At 43.7% G+C, this 21538-nt stretch overlaps 1 protein-coding gene across 1 annotated transcript; it reads right to left on the bottom strand.

Annotated features, from left to right (window-relative positions):
• Positions 1-2298: 2298 nt before the first annotated feature.
• On the bottom strand, positions 2299-9472 carry cercam (cerebral endothelial cell adhesion molecule). Its single transcript, XM_086135553.1, has 12 exons — positions 9123-9472; positions 7846-7956; positions 7573-7690; positions 7166-7300; positions 6890-7094; positions 6401-6520; positions 6238-6314; positions 5924-6030; positions 5589-5721; positions 5369-5496; positions 4779-4982; positions 2299-4024 (listed from the first exon to the last, which is right to left on the bottom strand). Exons 1-12 carry the CDS (start codon positions 9329-9331, stop codon positions 3790-3792), a joined length of 1782 nt encoding a protein of 593 aa, XP_085991679.1. The 5' UTR covers positions 9332-9472; the 3' UTR covers positions 2299-3789.
• Between the last annotated feature and the right edge of the window lie 12066 nt (positions 9473-21538).

The raw sequence follows: 21538 nt of genomic DNA, 5'->3' as shown, positions 1-21538 counted from the left end.
AACAAGTGTGGCAAAAGTATGGCCCCTGTGCCAGGACCGGCCCGTCATGGAGTCAAATTCCTAACCCTAACCCCTTATTACAAAATATGGAGCTGAGAGAACATGCTTTGCGAGAATGAATCCTTACTTAGAAATATTTTAAGATACTGAATAATTGCAAAAAATGCAGTCAACAGCTTCAGTTCAAAAGGTTCGATGGACAATTGTTTTTTTCATACACTTCCACAATTTGGGCATAAGATTTTTAAAAAATGGCAGCCCCAAAAAGTAGTACATAAATGGTTGATCCCAAAGACTTGTGCGACTATATCATGCAAATGTGCAAAACATAAGTAAACACGAGTTGTGTGGCAAAGATGTCACGCATGTTCTCTCTCTTTCTCTGCAGTTTGACTGGCAAAATGACCTATTTATTCATGAATTCACTAAACTTCACATGCTGTAAAAGTGCCCCCAGACAAGAAGTATCCATCCATCCATTTTCTAATCTGCTTATCCTCACAAGGGTTATGGGCATGCTGGAGCCTGTCCCAGCTCTCTTTGGGGGAGTAGGCGGGGTACACCCTGTACTGCTTGCCAGCCAATCGGAGTAATCCATAAATATGCCAGATAAAATTTGTGTTCCAGTGTCCACTGCCTCATGACTTAATATGTTTTACGCCTAATAAAAGAATAAAGGAAAAAGCCGAAGAAATCATAACCTTCCAAACTCAGAGCTGCAGATATTTTTTTCGAGTCAGGTAACTTGAGTGAAGTCAAGAGACAGTCGATGCATGATGTAGTGCGCTGGTGTGCCATTTAAAGCTCCAAAATGTGTACAGAGATCAACTACTTATGTGACCGTAGTAAAAGACCGGCTCGGAGGGCCTGTACGTTCTGAAACGCCACCTCCAGGCCAGCGGCCAATGGGGAGCCGACTTTAGGAAGCCTCCTGCAGAAAGTGGCTCTTTCCTGTTCGCGCAGCCTTGAGCCAGGTAACGGGACAACAGCGGCGGAATCTCACAATCTTTGCCTGCATTTGCGCTTTCGTGTGAACAGTGTGAAAATTAACCTGGGGAACCTTTGAACAGCGCCTTCTTCAAATCCGAGCCGTGGTCTTGGATAACAGTATCTAATCTGGACTATTGTATATCAAGTGTGCACAGAGTGAGAAACAAGAAACTAAAAATGTGGACATTTGAGTTAGGTAGATTATCAATTCTAACGATGCAATGGAATTTTTTCTTTTTCACTCATGGAGCTATCTTACACCGATGCCCTAAAAAAAACAAATGACTTCCAGGCTTACACAAGCGTGTATGCGTGTGTATACGGACGTCGTGAAGCGTCTCTTGTAAATTCTTCCGCTCACAACTCGGGCTAAACTTAGCTCCTTCCCGAAACAGTTCGCCTCTTTGTACTGTAGATATAGTAGGTATCATTTTACGCCTATTTGATTTAGCTTTGGTGCCACCTTGTGGCAATTTAAGGTATTCAAAGAAGACCACAAACATCCACATCTCAACTCATAGACCACAAAGGAAAAAAAATGTAATTGTGTTTTTAAATAGTGAACCTCGAATTTGCAGGGGATTCATGTAGTAAAAATTGGTTAATATCTCTAGTCCCTGTTCGGCGAAATAAGGAAATACTGTCAAGGCACGGGCACATACTCAGCTGTTGATTGAACGTTCCTTACAAACAGTGCATCATTTAAAAGAAAAATAATAAGGCCGCCCCTCTCCCCAATGTGTAAAACATATTGGTGAGTAACATTGTTACAAACAGAAATCTACTGAACAAAATATATGTATACAGTATATGTAATTTCATTTAATTTGTGGTGGTATCCCTGTTCCAGATGAATCTAGGTCATGCAAATGACACAAACGGCTGTATGTGCAGCTGGGCTACTGCTCGGGGGAGAAATGCACAGATGGATACAACCTGCACAAGGTTGAATGTAAGTATCACTGAGTCTTACAAAAAAAATAAATAAATGGGGACATGATTCGGCATGTAGCCTTCAGTTGATCATTAATAGGAGTGACTGAGTCATCCCCTCGCAAAATACACGTGTACACTCTTTAGGGTTATGCAACATGCAAGTCTGTTCACAAAACCATACATATGCAGATTTTTTTTTTTTTTTTAAAAGGGAACGCGCCATCGAGTGGAAATGTGTGTCATTGCGGGCAACTTTGAAAGACCTGTACATGTACTCTAGCATCAGATGGAATCTTCTTTGAATGACTTTTTTTTCATGTTCTGATAAAACTGCCGCTCCACATCATCATCTCCAACATCAAGTCGCAGTCATACAATGAGAATGTTTTAATTCCAATTATTTATGATACAGTTGTTGCTTTCTTTAGAGCACGTATCGCAAAAAAAATGCACGAGGCTCAGAAGACACTGACAAGTGGGGGGGGGGGGGGGGAGTTGCGAGACAAGAAATAAATTAAGACATGAAAGTATTTCGAGATGAACAAATCAGTAATGCAACTGCTGGTTGCATTGAGCCGTGATTGCCATGATTGTCTTTAAAATCGATGTTGGAGCATCAAGATAAATTGGTTACTTTAATTGTAACTCCGTCGAGATGAACCTGAGAAGCAAGCCAGTCGTCCAACAGGAAGCAAATTAAAGCTTACGTTCTGAGTTTGGTTATTTAGGTAGATGAGAGGGGTAATAACGGAAACATGTCCGATTATGATGCTGCATCTTTACCACGGGTGTGAAACGTGAAGCCCGTGGGCAAGATGCGGCACCACTCACAAATTTTGCCCACTTTTTCCCCTCGACTTCAGTTCAAAACAATTTATGAGTCATCAAAAATCAAACGCAGGTGCAATTATGCAACATGTTGGGGCAATTACTAGGCTTCCCACACAGAACATTTTACGTAAGAGACAGGAAGTGCAACCATCTTGTACTCGAGCCACACATGTGGTCTGTAAACAAACAGTGCAGTTCAGCTTGTGGCTAGCCATGTTTATATCCTGTGTATATAAACAACAAAAAGAAAAAAGTCGCACAGTAAAAAAACATTCCTGGCACTGTCCTGCACTCTTTAGTGAGAGCCCAAGTAATAACCAGTGCCATCATCACTGTTTTCATGGCATAACAATTCACACAGTTACTTTTGCGGTCATGTATATCTGAAATATCCAAAGAAGAACACAACTTAGTGATGTTGAAAAGATTTAAACCGATGACGATTCATTTGAAATGTCTGCATACACAACAGATAAGCAGTTTGTAACCTTACAATACTGTTATGAACCCAACGACACCCCAGTATAGGTAGTAGAACGTGATTTTTGGCAAACTATGACGTGGCCTGTCATGAAAAGTTTGACACCCCTGCACTGTCCTGCAGTGTCAAAACAAAACAACCCCCCCCCCCATAATTATCTTGTAACGGTCGATTCTTATTGGGGTTTTCATTTCATTGTCTCTCAGAGTGTGTAGGTGTACCTAATGAAATGTCTACTGAGTTCACTGATGAGGTACATTTGTTCATGAGCAAACAAATGAATAGTTTGTCACAATCACACATTCAGAATATTAAAAACGTCTTTTCTCTGTAAAAAATGTTTTCTGTTGTGCAAGTCGTAATAAAAGCAGTCCCTGATAAACTCAAAAATGCAGTACCCCACCCACCGTCCTGCTGCGTCATGACATCGCTATGCAGCGCGCTTTGCAGGAAAGCCCACCTTTAGGGTGGTCCGCGCGACACAGGGTGGGATTGTGAGAAACACTTCTGCCCCGACGACATTCACCTCTCTTTCTCGCCTGCCGACGCTTCTAAAGCTCGTCCCTGTAGGAGGCCGACAGCATCTCAGGTGGCGGTACGCCGCCTTTCAGTGTCTTGTGGGAGCCCCTCCAGTCGGTGCGCACGGCGTCGTCGTCCCACAGCGTGGACGTCTCAGTGTCGCTCACCCACTGGGGGTCGCCGGCGTAGTGGCAGGGTTGCACCAGGAGCGGGCGCGTGCTGAAGGTTTGTAAGTTCCTGTTGGGGAAGTGGGACTTGTAGTCCTCGCTGGGAGGGGAGAGAGAGAGAGAGAGAGAGAGAGAGGGAAAAAGGACGGAAATATGAATCCCCATGACATAAAGTTGTCATATGATAGCACTTCATGCAGTGGCTGCTTATACTACTTTCAAGAACGCAAAGGCCAAATATGGAACTCCAAAGTGCTGTGTAGTCATTGTACAGTTTTTGGCGGACAAGTGAAGCGCGTTGAATTAGAATCCCAGAAGTGCTGGCCGCAATCCATTTTTCCACACATGTCGGAGAACACGGACACGGCCAAGCCTTCTGGTGTGCAGGCCTTTATGTATCTCATTCGCTGCTGCGGTACGGCCAACTATGCGGCAGAGAGGCTTTTCAGGGATCGACGACTGAGTTGGGATCGCAGGCAAATACAGAAAAGAAAAAAAAAATGCAAGCGACGAAGAACACATTGACAACATGTGCAAACATTTTACACGGGTCATGAAAACAAAATGTAGGGAGGAGGAAAAGGCAGCAGCTCCCACTGGGAATGCTTGAAACACGCATGCGAGTGAATATCAGCTGAGCTCCATGATTCGTTTCAGATTCTTTGTGAATTCCTGTCTGATGACGTGCGGCCACAAATTGTCCTCAAATAATTGAATAACAATCCATCGCGGAACACCTGACACACACGCACGTACGTAAGAGTAAGCACTGGCATCCATTTTATGCTTCAAATGAGAAAACAGAAGAGACCAACGGTGGAGTTGTAGGGAACGAAATGAGTCTGGAGACGTACTTGGGATGTTTGTCGTACATGATGGGGAGGAATTCATCGACAGGAAGCATCTTGGAAAGCGGCTCTGCGTTCAGCAGCTTCTGGGCCCCCTGCTGGGAGATGGCGTACGAGAGGGTCCAGTAGGAATAGTCAGCCACCACCAGGTTCTGGACGCCGTCCACCCCTTCCTCTTTAGTGGGGTTCACCTGCTTCCTGCCGAAGTATCTGTGGCCAAGCAAAGTAACGAGAAGGAAAAATGAACACTTTCGAAGGTTTGGGGGTTAAATCGGCCTTCCTGTGTGCAGTTTGCACGCTCGTCCCAGGCTGGCATGAAGCCCATCTCTGCTAATCGCAGACAAAGAACCATTCAGACTAAACTCCACACCTGTGAACCGAACACACGTTTGCAACGGATGTTTGCGGAACACCAAAGCACAGGGCGGACATGTGAAACCGGAGCCGAGATTCCAAGAGCAAGCCTCGCAGCTGTGAGGCAGACATGCTTAGCACCAGGAAATGTTCGTCATCCATCATGCTCCGAATTAAGAAAACTGCACAGCAAGCAAAACAAAACCTCACGCCTAGGAAAGAGGTACTAAAAGATGTCTCACATGAAGTCCCAGTCCAGCTCCACTTGCTCCACCTCCTCCATCAGCCTCAAAACGCGTCGTTTAAAGTTTGCCTGGAAGCGGACGTCGTCTTCGAGCACCAGGGCCTTGTCCAGCTGCATGTCCACCATCTGGAGAGAACAACGTGAGCACACCCCCGGGGGCGCATGACCCAAAATCTTCACATTTTGGTGAAGCTTTTGTTCTTGTTCATGTTACCGACCTCCTTCCAGATGTAGAAGTGGCTGAGGAAGCAGCCCACCTCCCCTTTGGTGAGGGTACGTCCCGAGAACGGGTCGTAGTAGCCCGGTAGCAAGTCCACCCCCAGAATCTTGATGTCGCTGCTGTTCAGTGCACTGCACGCACACGAATGCAGCACGGTATAGAAACGGGATATTTTGCCGATAAACGACATTCCAGGTGACAATATTTCATCATTGCAAATGGCACAAGATGAAGGGACCGAATCACTTTTGATTCTGGGGGAAGGGGGCGGGGCTAACTGCTCTGCCCATCCTTCACATCGATTTGGGGGATTTCTTTCAAGAGCGTACTCACTTCCCGTCCACGGCGTCGACCACCTTGACGTCGATCTCCAGCTCGTTCAGGGAGAACAACATCCTGTCTCTGCGGTCGGGCCGCCGGCGCAGATTAATCAGGTAAATCTAAGGAAGACAGCGAGGATGTTTATTCACCTCCATCCCTCCAAAAAAAACACCTTTTATTATTATTATTTTTTTCAAAATGGCATTTAGTTAAATCTTTAATTTGTGATGCATTTTGTTTTTTTAAAAGGAGGACACAACTAAACAAATGAGAAGAATTATCCACTTTTCAAGCTCAGAGTGGGGGGAGGGGAAAAAAAGATTGACCTCATCAAAGCCCATGAGGTCTCTCTGCTTGGGGAACATGTGGACGTATCGGGAAGGTTTCATAGGAGGGCCGTCAACTGTTGGAAAAGCCACCGCAGAAAAAAAAGACGGGGTAATGAAAAAGAAGGAAGAAGGCAAACGAGGAATTCGGTTTTGAGCTTACTCATGGACTCCAAGTGGACGTGTACAAAGTTGAGGCGATCGTCCTCCAGAGTGTGGTGTGGTTTGGCCGGGAGATTCAAGTAGCCGTAGCGCTCCTTGTTGCATAAGTACATTTGAATTTCTGCAATCGATTGACAAAGAATGCTGTGATGATCACCACAGAACCAGAAATTGAACTTACTTGGACATACGAACACTGTCTGGTTGCTTAGAATATAAGCAACACATTTCATTAAATACAAGAAGTGTTTATCACTCCCATTAATATCAATAGGATGCTACTCGATGGCACTATTCCTCTCGATTACGAGTCCAGTGAGATCACCGAGTGGAAAATGAAGCGCTACACCGCCAGTGATCACTGCTAGTAATTCAATTTTGTGTACGGAAAAGATGCTGCACTTTGGAGCTTTTTTGTTTTGTTATGTAACTGCGTTATGAGCCACTGAGAAACGTAGACGCAAAATATTTTCACAAAACGTTAGCACACCTGCGGCTCGGCAGGAGAAGGCAAAGACGATGATGTCGTCGTAGGGCCAGGAGTACTCCTTGTGAGGAGGGTAGAAAGCCAGTTTCTTCATTCCCGCCTTTCGTAAGTCCAGCAACATGGTGGAGTGCACCATTGGGACGGGGAAGCAGCCCGAGCGGTGGCGGTGGCGGGTGGGGAAATACTCTGCTGTCCTTCTATAATAGCCCTAAAAAAAAAAGTGGAAAAAAATGTCAAACAAAAGTCAACTTTTCTGATGAGTGTAACGTTGCGCCTCACCTGTGGCGTGATTCCACACCAGAAGTTGGAGTACGCTCCCTGAGAGTCCAGCATGGGGGCTATGACTGACTTGTTCTCAGCGATCAGCAGGTTGAGGGTGTCGGGGTTGGTCAGGATGTTGTCGGTGTCTGCATACTAAAACAAAAATGACATTTGAGTCAAATTTGTGTTTGGAGAATATTTAAAAAAAAAAAAAAAGGACCAGAACTCAATACAATACTAACCTCTGCCGATGTGGACAATGGGGAATATAATCCTTATTTTTGTTTGGTCGACCGTAATTGTGGGAGCGGCACAAAGAATTCATCTAGAGGAGTTATTTGAATCTTTAACCCACCACCCCCCGCACTACCCCCAAATTTGGCGGAGGTGTGTTCCCTCCTGAAAGGCGCAGTTGTATTCCGTACCAGGATGTAGTCAGCCCAGCGTTTCCTGGCAAAGTTGAGCGCCGCCTGCTTTAGCTTCATCACATACTCGTATCTGCTGTTCGGCCAGTGTTTTGGTCCAAACTCTCCGACGTAGGACCTGAAATGGGGCATTGAATATATATAGAGTCACATTTCTGGGGACAAAAAAAATAAATATCATACACACATACAGAGAGAAATGTGAGACATCGAAGTGGCTGAAGACAGAATTAGTTCGAGATGATTGAACGTGCTTTGAAAATGAAAGCTTACACAGGTTGCTCCATGGGTCTCCACTCCACGTAGTGGTAGAACTTCTGCATGATGGTGAGCCACTCTTTCAGCACGGCTGTGGTGTTATCTGCATTGTGATCTGTGGCTGCCCTGAGGAGCACCCAAAAGGCAGGTTGAAAAATAAAAGCGGTCAATTTCGTGTCACATTGACAGCTTTGATAATTGCCATGAGACACGGGTGGAATAAGTCGGGTAAGTGCCCACTGAAGGTCCAAGGAGTCCCTGTCATTTGCCATGTTTTAAATGATGGAAGCAGTTTCTTTATACGCGCAAAATCACACACCTCAGTTTAAAAAAAATAATAATTATTTCTTGAATTTCAGGCAACTAAAATTACATATCACCCAAAGCAACATCTGTACTATTGGCCACAACGCAAGCTCCAACTTCAATGAAACAAACTGCGAGCTGGTTCCACAAAAGAGAAATCAAACAATGCTCTCGCCACAGGGCTGCGGACAACTCTACTTAACTGGCCCCTAAACAAAGGTTAAAACATCACAGCAATTCCAACTCCTTCCTTGTGGTTTCTATCAAACACCACACACGAAAACCAGCGGACAATTCAGCTTCTTTCACGCTTGCTCACGGCTGAGCGATGAGTTCAGTGCCACTCATTTTGACAGATGGACTCTGGCAATACATGAAAAGTCCACACAGCAAAGACTCTCAACGGAAACCTCAGAACTATGAGGCAGACATGCTCGCCACTACTGTGCTGTGCGGGCCTGGCCCACATCATTCCATTTTTATAGTGTGGGCCCTTCAATTGGGTCAAAGGTGAGCTGGAGCCTAGCTTACCTGACTTTGGGCGAGAGATGGAGTACAATCTGTGCTGGTTGTCAGTCACAGACATTCATTCGGAACCACGCCAATCAAGAGTCATCGGTCAACCGAACGTGCACGTTATCGATAGTGTCAAGACGAATACCCGGTACTCTGCTGCTCACGGTATAATATGAACAGAAAATTCGACACTGAAAGGAAAACTCGTGGTTTTGTGTCTTCCCTTGGGATTTGTGCATTAAAGCGCTTTGATGACAACACAAAAGACATGAACTTTACAACAAACACGAATCCTAACGGTATTTCTACAAACAAAAAAAAACAATAATGACCCACATTGGGCGTCGAACCGAAGTTTGACAAAGTGGAGCCAACAGAAGGATTTGCGTAAAACGTTGAGCTCGCAGCGGGAGGTATTGGGAGAATGCGACTTGGTGTCTTTTATGCTCATATTAAACGGATTCACCCACCACACCGAGATGCGATCTTTCGGGTAGTCGAGCCTCTCCAGGGCTCCGAGGTAGTAAGGCAGCGAGTGAGCAGCGTTCCTGGCTATGATGGCGACCACCACCGTCGGGGGCTGCATTCTCGACTCTTCGGGATATCTCTCCTCGGAGAAATAACTTTGGGTCGGGGACAGCAAGACCACAAAAACATAAATCGGGTAGCGCAGCAACATGGCGAAACAAACTCCGAATATGCCGCTTCTCCTTCGTCTTCTTCTGGAAAGAAAGAAGGAAGGAGGAGTACAGGCAGCTGCCGGACGCGTCAGCAGTCCAAGTTACAAAAATAGGGCATTCCCAAGTTTCCAAGCCCCCTTTTCCCTTTTCCAGAGTACAAGTTAGAACATTTCCCCTCTTCTCGTCTTACAACTTCCGCCTATGTAACAACTAATTCCATATCACAAAATTAAGACACAAAACGATGGGATTTGTTTAAAAAAAAAAAAAAAATCATGTAATAAAAGCGTTCTCTTGTGACAATATCTAACCAATGTTGTGGTATCATATATAAAGTCCACGTTAGCGTCGACCGAGTTTTGGTTTAAAAATAATTAAATGGTGCAACGTGGAAACAATCCGACTGTGGGGAAAAGCTGCAGTTCATTAACGTGACGTTAGACATCGCGCTAACAGTTGCAAGTATTGACCACTGAGGGGCGCCATTTGACCAATTGAAAAGCTCCATATTACCGCAGTGCTGTGTGACAAATGACATACGCGATTTAAGACTAAACCGGTCCAGACATGGGACTCTTAAGAGATTACGTCACACGGCCAAAAAAAGGCACGCGGTGCCTGCTGTCATATCTTTATACGACATAAATTCTATTTATATGCGTTTATTTCCGCTTCTCTGTTTTTAGCTACAACTAATAAAAACCACGTGCTATTTATTCGTTCAAAATAAGTTGTATGTAAACGTTTTTTTTTTAATGCTCATAAATGTAAAACCCAGGGAGAATTTGTGAAATACACCAGTGGCACGTTTTGGGACTATCTCTTCATTTTGTTTATTGCTATGTTTGCTTTAATGGTTGTGCTATTCTAAATTGCCTTGTGATGACTACAGATCTTACAAATTCCGCCAGGTTACATAAACGTCTGAGCACAAGTGCATGTATTTTTACACTAGTCTATTTCAACCAGTGTTTCCCAACTAGGGTGCTGTTTTGATACAGCTCAGGGGCAGCCATTTTGCCACTTGCTGTCGACTTAAAATGACATCCCAGTGCCTCAGGGCTCGGTTTGTGAACGTGCATGACAAAACCCAGAAAACATGTGAGCCATGATTGGTCGTTACCCGAGCCCTTCGGCACTGTGATGTCATCTTCAGTCAACAGCAAAATGGTGATAAAATAAGTAAAATATCTGACCTGTTTGTAGGATAACTGATTCCAACCGTCGCTCATTTGGACAAATTACCTCCAAAGAGTTTGTCAAAGTACCAGTCCCTGGAGTTACCCAAAATGGCCAACTTCCTGTTCAATTTCAGGCATTGTTCTTTGAGATTTCTTTGGAAAGATCAAATTTGACATGGCAACACAAAGAGACTGAAATCTGATTGCAGATCTTGTTATAATCAGCATGTCCACCCAATTTTGTGGGATTAGTGAAAACGGCGCAGGACTAATTTGTTCTTCCTGTCAGAGGGGCGCTATTTTGTGATTCCAGGCATGCTGAGACCCCCAAAAAGATGATTCACTCATTGAAATACAAATAATAAACAGAAATTCCAAGCAGGCCTTCACACCACCTAATGCTCATGCTCTAAAATGATCAACACGATGTGGGCTCATGTCATAATACTTCGAGTGAGATAAAAAATTAAAAAAATCCATGTCCACGTATTTCCTCAAATACCGGACTCAATAAAATATACATTAAGAATGGGAGTGACAGTCATCCTATATGAATACCAGATTATTGTTTTTTATAAAACTGTTGTTTAGAATGAATTTGGATTTAGCGGGCTCCAAGCACAAGCGGGCAGCGATGGCCGACAATAGCAGCGTTGGGCATTGAAAGGGTCGTTTGTGTGGACAGGTCAGGGGTTGAGGGTCAAAACTCTTCCTTTCATGACACCGTGAGTGTCGCCACGCTCACACACCAGCACACGCATGCACACACACACACACACACATCCGCAGACGTATGTCAGGGGGCCACTTTCCCAGCGTTCGGCGTCTGCGAGTGAGCTGGGAGAGTTCAACATCGGGTGCACTAACTTTTCACAGCGAGGTCAAGGGTGGCGCTGGCGTTTATGCGTGGGGGGGGTGTGAATTCGGGGCATAAGGAAAACGGGACCGTTGGAGAAAGGATCCAAGACAAAAAGAAATTCATCATTGTTTGGCAAGAGAAAACGTATACAGGCTCACTTGACCTCACCTGACATGTTTAAAGGGCTAAATGACGCACATTACAACGCACCATTTGCAGATTGAGATGGCTTAAACAAAATGAGCAGTCAGGAAATCCTACATAGCTGACCAAGAAACCCAAAATGTCCTCAGGATATTACAACTTTGATATTGGTATATTCATAGAATTTTTAAAAGATATGACGACTTGATTATTATCCAGCGATACGATTTCCCCACGTAAGTGTCGGACTTAGTTCTTGAAAATTAAAAAAAAAACAAAACTTATTTTCATGGAATATTTAGGAATTCTTTTCTCAGAACAGTGTGTCTCTTTTCCTAATAAATAAATCAATTCCTTTTTATATGTTTTCTGAATATGACATCTTATGTATCACATTTTTTCTCTTAATGTTTCAACTTTTTGGTTGCCAAAATGGAACTCGGAAACGCCCAACCGCTGCCATCGCCCCCTCCACTTTAGCACGCAACTGCTTATGTTCGTGGTATGTTTTGGCTGACCTTACCAGCTCGCCATACAGCAGCAACCAATACACCTTCTTTGTATAGGTTCAAATGTGCCTCTTGTGTGTGTTCAGATCAGCTACGTATGGGCGTCTGAGATCCATGACATTCTCCCGAGCTTCCGGGACCTTTATTGCTGTGGCAATAATCAATAGCGCTCCCACAGAGACGTCTTTTTGGCCGGGGCGGGTCAATAGCTGTCACTCAGGGTCTGAAACGAGGCACGTACCCTCTTACTCAGCAGCTACAGAGCGCTCGTTCTGTCTTACTACGGCTACACCCACTCCCCAACGGCCCGCGGACACCGTGCATCTCAGTAGTGTCATGTTTGGACAATTCAAAGAGTCACATACTGTATGAGTGCACCGTTCATGAGGACTTGAGTCCAATTTTGTCATGTGCGTCACAGCGTGATGCTCATGTTGCGGTGCTCTGCGCCAAGCCAAAAGCAAATTGAGCAAGTGAAAGATGCAAACAGAACCCCCCCCCCCCCCCCCCCCCCACGATTCACTGATTTGATGTTTCATATTAAAGTCGCTGTAAAGTGAACTCAGACATTTATTGCAAAATCTGTTGATTGAATTGAACTACTACTACATTGAACTACTTTTCACAGTTTGAGTTTTCATGATTTTTGTGGGGGACTTGGCTAAAACAGTAGCCAGTGATGCATTCGCGCCACGATATAAAAATTTGAGCGCTTTTATTTGCATCGGTGGTTATTTGGTTCAATTGCGAGCCATTTAATTATTATTACTTGGCCCAGTTCTACCACTACGTAGCTAGCTAGCTAGCTATGCCTACACTGAAAAAATGCATCTTTCCTCGATGTCACAATTTACTAAACATTTCGGCATAATTACATGAATTCACAAGCGGACAGGTGATGCCGCCCACAGGGCTTACCGTGCTTCTATCGACCGAGAGGAACTCTGGAAACCTGTTAGCGCGCAAGCTAGCTGGTGGCTCTTGTCTCTCTGAAAGCCCCGTGACAACCGGTTGGATATATTCCAGCCACTGGAGGCTTTAAGCGTGTATCTTTTTGAGCTCAAACACGTAAGGGGTGTGTAGGCACAAGAAAGTTTCTAAAGAAAGTAAGATACATTTTTCAGCGGGGCACGGTTTCCGACAGTAAGCACCCATCCCATTTTAGAGTGGAGACCATGGGTTGATTTTTCAGATATTTGGGAAACCTCCTTTTATATACTCAGCTATTTTTTTTTTTAATATACTGGGCGATGGCACTTTCATTGAATTAAAAATGCATTGAAAATAATTGGAAGCGAGCTGGTCAGAGTATGATTCATGATGCAAAGGCCTGAAATGATGCATGTAGCACAGATGAACATAATTAAAATAAAATGCAGATGAAGATATAAACTTGATGTATAGGGAGCAGCTTTACATTACCCCTGCTACTCCCACGGATGACGCTGTCCATCCGCCCTGGTTGCTAGGCAACAGTGCATCCAATGTCATGGCATGCGAATGGGAGGGGGAAGGAAGGTGTGTTTTTATGTGTGGTGTGGATTATTGGAGGCGTGAAGAGGGCAGGGAGCGGGGGGGGGGCGATTGTGGAAGAAAGAGTCACTTTTAATCCTTTAATGTGAGACATTATGCCATGATCTGATTCTTCCCGGATTTATTTGGCAGACACCAGGTGCCGCTGTCTTGCTTTCCAGTAATTGTTGTTTTAAAAAAAAAAAACCCATTTTTTTCCCATTAGTAAGCAGTTACGTTTGAAGTCCTACGAAGTCTGCCCAGCAACAAGTGGCAGAGCAAAAGTGTCGCTTTATGTCAGTGGTCTTCAAAGCAAGGTACGATTATCACCAGTGGTATGCGAAAGAATCACTAAATTAATTTCAAATCAAATTCACATTCAGAAAATTAATTCCAATCACCTATATCAAAATAAGGTTTAAAAAGTTGAAACATTTGTTTTATCCTGTACTTTTGATGTACAGGACATTTTCATAATTTCAATGTAACTTTTATGTGTCATTTTTTTTCATTGATTCATTATTGTCCAGCGGGGAAGAAACTACAGTACATGGTTGTGATGCAGCCGTGCTAACCACTGAACCACTGCACCGAGAGCCCATTAAACCCTTCGCACAGACTGCCAGGGTATTAGAACAACCTCATCCTCAGCAGCAGGTTGGCGATGCCTTCACCGATGGAGGTTTCGCCCACGAATTCCCATGCGGCCTTTGTCCCCCCGTCTCCCTTCTATTCCTCACCGGCGTGGTTTGCCGACCCTCCCTGCCGACTGGGCCTCCCCTCCGCCAAGCCTTTTAGCCAGCGGGTTAAACATTGATTTGTGAATGGGGAGTGGCACAAGTGGTCCCCGCGTGGAGCACGGCTGGCCCCTACTGCTTCTGTGTGAACACGCATACACACACACCGCCACGATACACCACCGAGAGTATCGGTTGCCATAAAAGGCAGTCAGCCAAATGGCCTTCATTCAACAGCGCCATACTGAGCCCTCGCATTTCCTTGGTCACTGTAGCTATTTGGACAACGATGCTTGATTCTCTTCATCTCATTAATTTGAGCTAAATATGCACGGCAAAAAATAAACATGAAAATCATATGATTGTTAAAAGTTGTAATTTTATGACATTAAAGTTACAAGAAAAGTTGAAATGGTGGCAGGTCTAAATTGTGGCGCAGGCGGCGTGCCGCCATTTTGAGGTGTTTAATCCAGGTGCAGCCACACGGATTCTGAGTTGGAGGTCTGTTTGCAGTTGCTTATAAATGTGCTTTGCACGCTTCAATCTTCTGCCTGAACTGCAGTGAGTTTTATTTCCGTTTCTGCAATCTCAAAGATGGTGGGCACGTCTCCTGCGCTGGATTTAAAGGGAATGAGGTGAGCCACCTTCCATTGGCCGGGAAAAATTGGGCACGAAAATAGGGCCTATGTCTTTAATCGTGACAATATGATGTTATTCTTAAAAGAATACATCTTTAATTTTAGGGAAAAAAAGTTATTTTATTTCAAAAGTATAATAATTTAATTCTCATAAAACTATCATTTTAGTCTTTAAAAAAATGCCCAGATTTAAAGTTGTCCAATTTATGATTTTAATCCTTAAAATATACAACTTTCGCCTTAAAAATATACATTTTATTTTCGGAAGAGTACACCTTTAAAAAAATCTGCATGTTGTCATTTCAAAGATGTATTTTTTTCTACTACTTTAATCAGAAAAATATACAACTTCATTGCCTATAAAATGATAACTTTATCATGAGTGATTACACTTTTTTCCTCCCGAAAATGTCTGACTTTATTCTCCTAAATTACAAATTGAATCTCGAAAATATACACCTTTTTATCACAAATGATACAACTTTTCTCTCGCAAGATTAATCTTGTTCAGAGTGGCCCTCATACTGGTTCGTATTTGAATGAGTTTGGTCTTAAAACCACGCGTAAACATAAGACCGAAATGCTTAGGAATTTCTGTGTGCAAAAAGCCGACATTTATCGTCGCTACGAGGCGAAAGCTCTTCAGACCCGAGCGTCAAGGTGAGAGTGAAAGTGGAAGCCTCTTGACTTACTGGGTTTCCCCGCCTCGGGACGAGTCGGCCCATGAAAAGGGCAAAGCGAGGAAGGCGAGGACGCCGAAGTTTGCTTTTCACCACTTTTTGCAACCTGCAAGAAAAGAGCAATGAATGAGCGCCGGGGTGGATGAATAAGAGGCGGGCTGAGGCTGAAGAGGGGCTCGGGCCCCGTGGATCAGCAGAGGTTAACTCGGTTCCTTCACAGAGATGAAAAGCGGAGGAGGAGGAGGGGGTTGGATTGAGCTTTAAAGAGGAGGACCCCCTGCGCCCAGGGCGGGATCAGTCAGGATGATTTATTAGAGACACAAGAGAGAGGAGAGAAGAAGAAGAAGAAGAAGGGGTTGGATGCAGGGGAGGAAGGGGGGCAAGTTTGTACTCAAACAAATGCTGCAGGGTAAAAAACGCTGAGACACTTTATTAGGTACACCTCCACATTCGAGTGCAAAAAGAGCCTTTGCAAACATAATAATGCCGAGTTGCTCCAAGTATAAGAAAACGGCACTAAAATAATGTGAAACTGACCTTTTTTTTCCCCAAAAGGCTTTTCGACAAGCCACAAAGATTCTGTTGCGTTGAGCAAATGAGACCAAACGTCGAGTTTTTGGGGCAAGCCACATCAACCCTGCAGAAATCAAGAACACCAAGAAAAGAGCACAGGCTCGATTATGCTAGGGCGATTTTTCTGCATCCAGCACAGGGTGTTATGCTGTGCTGGATGCCGGCTAAACATTCCCATACAAGCATATTGAATGCGCATTGCAAGACGCACGTTGCCGTCCAAACTTTCCTTTGACGACAATATGCTATGAGACATTCTTACTCAAATTGGAAATTTTGTTTTCAACGGCCAAGTCAGTACTCACTTTGACTACAGCCCTGAGCGGCAAACCGTTTCTTCTTGATAGAGGGGGGAGGCTGGAGTGGGAGTAAATTCTGAACACACTTTTTATACACACTATGGAGACAATTACGGGACATTTATGATCAAATGTAGAATTTAGTATTGGTAGATTCATTGCCAACAGGGGTGGCAAATAGAGTGGCAAGGCACTTTCAGCGTCATACCACTAGTACGAGGCTGCATATTTTATATTCCTATTTTTCATATTAATGTTCAAACTGTGTATAATATTACAGTGGCTCAATATATCACGACACATTGTAGGAACACAACTACTCCCTCGTTTTCGGTGAAGACTTGGACCCACTAATTTGTGTTCGTTATTACGGTGATATTTGAAGAGTCAATTATTTTCTTAGGTGGGACTTAAGTGTCAAAAGTAAGAATGGGTGAATGCGGATACCAGGTCTCAATATTGGCCTTATTTTAAAGTATCGGGTACTCGTGGAGGCTGCCCATATCAGCCACCGATACCAAATGTAAGAAAAACTATCCGACATAGAGTAAGGGGGTTAGCCAAATAACATTTCCAAAATATTAGGAACACATCACAGCACGCATGGCGCAGTGCTCCACAATAATAAACGCATTGTCAAATTCTCTGACAGCCGCACACGTGGCGCAATCATCCACATAGACAAAAGTTGCCCCGTGTGCCAACGCGTCTTCTGTCACCTCCCATAATGCACTTCTTCTTTCGCCAACAAGGAGCCCTGCTTAGTACACAAATCTCCTCTCTTCTCTGCAGAATGGCTGCACATGGCGCTTGAAGGCACCACTTTATGTGGCAAGTGCCTGGCTGCAAGAGGCACACTGACGCGTCATGCGGTGCGGGCCGCGGAGTAAACAGTGTCAGAATTGTAATCTTCAGCCACCCCACCCCCCAAAATAAATAAATAGAATCGGGATGAGCAAAGACAGTGAGAAAAGAGAAAACGGTTGTTGTGTCTTTAAGAGGAGCTGCTGGTTTCTCATCGCAGCTGTTGGCTGGCTCGCGCGCGCGCGCGCGCGTGTGTGTGTGTGTCACAGAGGACAGCAGAGATTCATGACTTAAGCAGTACAATGGACATTTATCACCCCGTGGTGTTATTCAAATTCAGTACCAAGCGAGGAGGCTTCTCCGCGCTCCTCCCTGCGCCTTGCGTCTTTTTTTTTTTTTACCCCATCTCTCTCTCTCTCTCTCTCTCCCTCGTATTGTTAAAGCAAGAAAAAGGCAGCGGGGCACACGGACACGCACCCAGTCACAGCTCAGCACCCACGAGGGAAGGATGGCGTGGAAGGGGGAAAAAAAGGGGGGGGGGGCATCTGCAAGGACGAAGCTGCACCTTTTTGCTTTTTCTGGGCGACGTTCGAACGTATCGACGCACGACCGGGCACTTGAAGGCAGCCGGCAAGTGAAGCATGGACGCGCTCAAAAAGAGGGAGCTAAGAGTGTGATATTTCTTTTTTTTTTTTCCATGACGTTTTGGGGTTACGATCCCGAAGATACCTGAAGCGCGTATTCTCCTTTAAACGGGGAAAGGATTTTTTTTCCCCCCTCTCGCCTTCTTCTTCTTCCAATGGGAAAGCCTTTGTGCGTCTGGAAGTGAACCAATGACAGGTGCACAAATGGCGTCCTCTTATTAATGGACTTTCGAAAGGGTCAAATATGCATATTTTAATACCAATGCTTACTTTTTTATTTTTCACGTCAAACGAGGTGTTTTTTTTTTATGATTATGATTTTGAATGAAGCGGAGAATGTGATTGAGGAGCTGCTGCAGAGATGTGGACTGACTTGAGGTTAACTTAAAAACTAGTTACGAAAAGGTCAATTTGCTTTTTATGTCGATAGGTTTTTGGTTTGTAATGACAGGCAAATATGTTCAAGTGTCCTAACCCGTGAGTGGGTGAGGAGGAGTTAGTGAGAAGATGCACATGACAGCAAACCCTTCTCAAAACACAACAGCTGAAATGATATTTTAAGCACGTCTTTTTTTTTCTTTCGTTACCTTCCCTTGAGGACAAGTGGGGTCTTTTAGCGGCTGATTGTCCAAACGCAATTCTTGCGTCCACTCCAGTACGACCACCAAGAATTGTGTATGGACATCTGTTGCTGCAGACTCGCATTCATCACGTCACGTCACGTCACGTCGAGGCCTCTCTTTTCCATTAGTGTCACTGCAGGTAAGGAAGAAGAAAAAAATAGGTGGCGGTGGGGGGGGGGGGGGGGGGTTGCGTGGTGTATTTTTTGTTAGTTTGGACAAGGTGTGACATTTTAATGCACGGACACAGATCCCGTGACGCGTTCAGGGGAAAAACGTCGTGCCCCCCCCCCCCTCCATCCCGATTGGTATTTACACTTTGTCGAACATCTAATCAAGGATGTTTGCTTTAAATGGCAAATATCGAGCGGGGGTACCGTCGATGTATCGACTTTGGTTTGGCAAATAGTCGAAAAGCAGCAAGTTGAGTGCTGACAGGCCGCCAGTGACGCACATTCAGCACCAAAGGAACAAACCTCACCACCATCCTGCAACATAATAATTACAAAACAACAACAAAAAAAGACCTACATGGCAATAAAACACACAAAGCAAAGGGCACGCAATAGTTGCCTTTAAAACACTATCGACAATAATTCATTGTCATTCACATTGAGAAAGCTGCTTGAAACACAAATGTATTTAAATGTTTTGGTGTGTCCCGACGAGACATGATTTCAGCAGTATTTTTCTTTACTTCCCGACCCCCCCCCCCTTTTTTTTTAAAAGGTTGGCATGATAATCTTTTTGTTCCCACCCCCGTGATAAATGAATTCTTGTCATTGCAAATAATGACAACCGGGGGAAAAAATAAAATGCTGTAACCCTGGAAGATAATTTGTTGTGAGAATATTTAAAATGGAGTTCATCTCGAACGCGCGCCCGCAAACACACACTTACGCAAATATAAATTATTTTAGCAATGAATTCAAACGTGAATTGCATGTTGTCATCTGCCCGGTGATATTTTCCCCATGCACTTGCAAAAACATGCCTCGCAAATAGGCTACCCTTATTTATTTTATGTGTGTGAGTGCAAAAACCACTGCATGTGTGTTCAAATGTTTTTTTTTTCGTGTGTGTGTTTGTGTGCGTGTTGAATATATGTAGCTTTAGGAAACACACACACGCACACACAAGCAAACAGGTACATAGGATTTTTTCCACCTTAATTAAAACTAACGAGAAAAAATAAATTAAAAAGAAGTTGAGTGTTAATCAATGCCTGTCGTGTACTTTATTATGATATGCATTTTCTGACCCATCGACATTTGTAACTTGTGATGCCTGGCAATCATGCGCGAATGCTATCCAATAAACAAACGATGAATTTAACAATGTCAAACTGTTAAAAGAATCGAGGCGGCTACAGTGAAAGAGGAAATGAGCCCCCTAACCTCTTGGAAAATCAAACAGATCATTTTTGTGAAGGCCTCGTTTTAAAAGTCTCTCTTTTTAGTCTCCAGTGGGGCCCCTCGCATACTCATTAGCATTCCCTTTCCACTTTATTCACGGACGCTTACCCGTTGCAAAATGGGACTTTACAGGGGAGATTGGGGGGGGGGGGGCTTTTAGGTCGCCAGGGGCGCTCGTAGGAGAGGGCAAGCCCGAGGCGACACCTCGACCTCCCGCAGTGATCCTGGAACACACACACACGCACACACGCACACACACACACACACACACACACACACACACACACACACACACACACACACACACACACACACGTGTCTTGGGTGGCTCAGCAGCAGGCCTTTGGCAGGCTTAAAATGTCCCTCAGGTGATCATAAAATACATGTAAAAAACATCAGTATGTAAAATAAGAGAAAAATGTGTGGATAAGATGTTTAAAAAAACAGTTTTCAGTCAAATTCATGTATTAATAATTGTTTTTTTTTCGAATTAACATATTTGGCAAGGACAAGGCCTTTCAAGTAAACACAAATTGCATTGTTTGTGAGCCTTTAAATGTATTCATACAGACAAGTATATGATCACATTATATACAGTATATATATATATTTTCTTTTACTTAATCAAATTAATAGGCACCACTTATTATACCGTCAGAAACCCGTATTAATAGACCACTCATTAAGGTGATTTTTTTTTTTTAAAGAGAGGGAGGGAGATCATTTTAATTAGGTAACTAAAAGAAATTATATGCAGTTTAAAATGATGACAGAAGAAGGGCGACGTGGATTTTAATACAGCGTTCATGGTCTTGCGTGGAATAATACGAAACACAGTGTGGTTATTCAGGTTACAGTAAATAAGGTAGGTTAAGAACTTGGAATTAAGAGAATGCGAAAAATCAATAAAACAAAGAGCTAAATACTGTTGATGGAATCACATTGTGTGGATACTGTACATACACGTGTGTGGGGAATGACATGCTCGGGATGAGAACAAACATGGTCTATGTTAAGGTTCAAATTTGATTTCAATAAAATAAAAAAACAGAAGCAAACTGAACATTGTTATGAGGATGTATTGTATGGAGCTGGTTTTGTGTTCATTGAGTGGGTAATGGCCCATATGAGAAACAGCATCACTGACACAGCATTCCTTCCACAGATGTTGCAGATGTTTTGTTTTTGTTTTGTAAGATGAGCTTTGGCATGATGCAAATGATAAAATTACATTTTTTAAAAACCCTACCATTTTAATGTGTTTGAGGCAATATTTTTAAAATGCTTTGGGGAAAAACCTAAAATGATTTCAATCTCTGGTGTGGACGGTTTTGTATGGAGGTGGGTGTGCGTTCATTGATTGATGAATGCACCCTTGTGATAATAGCAGAAGCAACATTCCCATCGCTACATAGTGAGCATTATTGTATGAAAAAGAAAGTGTTGTAATTGTGTGACTAATATATACTGTATATACTGTATATATATTTTAAATAAAGACAACATCAGAAAAATGACTGCAAGATTACGATTGGAAGTTTTGACATGGGGATGGAGTTAATAGGTGAATGGCAGACTTATTAAAACAACA

The sequence above is a fragment of the Hippocampus guttulatus genome, chromosome 17 (assembly GCF_054856545.1).
Source record: "Hippocampus guttulatus isolate MCC_2025c chromosome 17, RoL_Hgut_1.0, whole genome shotgun sequence".
Taxonomy (NCBI): Eukaryota; Metazoa; Chordata; class Actinopteri; order Syngnathiformes; family Syngnathidae; genus Hippocampus; species Hippocampus guttulatus.
The sequence above is the reverse complement of the archived record's forward strand: the minus strand, read 5'-3'. Positions and strand labels throughout refer to the sequence as shown.

What these genes read in the sequence shown, in the direction of transcription:
- cercam (XM_086135553.1), bottom strand. Translation starts at nt 9,331, where the DNA reads ATGTTGCTGCGCTACCCGATTTATGTTTTTGTGGTCTTGCTGTCCCCG. An exon ending in CGTCCACTTGGAGTCCATGA is followed by an intron (nt 6,315 to 6,400) that starts GTAAGCTCAAAA and finishes CTTTTCCAACAG; the next exon opens with TTGACGGCCCTCCTATGAAA. An exon ending in ATGTACGACAAACATCCCAA is followed by an intron (nt 4,025 to 4,778) that starts GTACGTCTCCAG and finishes CTCCCCTCCCAG; the next exon opens with CGAGGACTACAAGTCCCACT.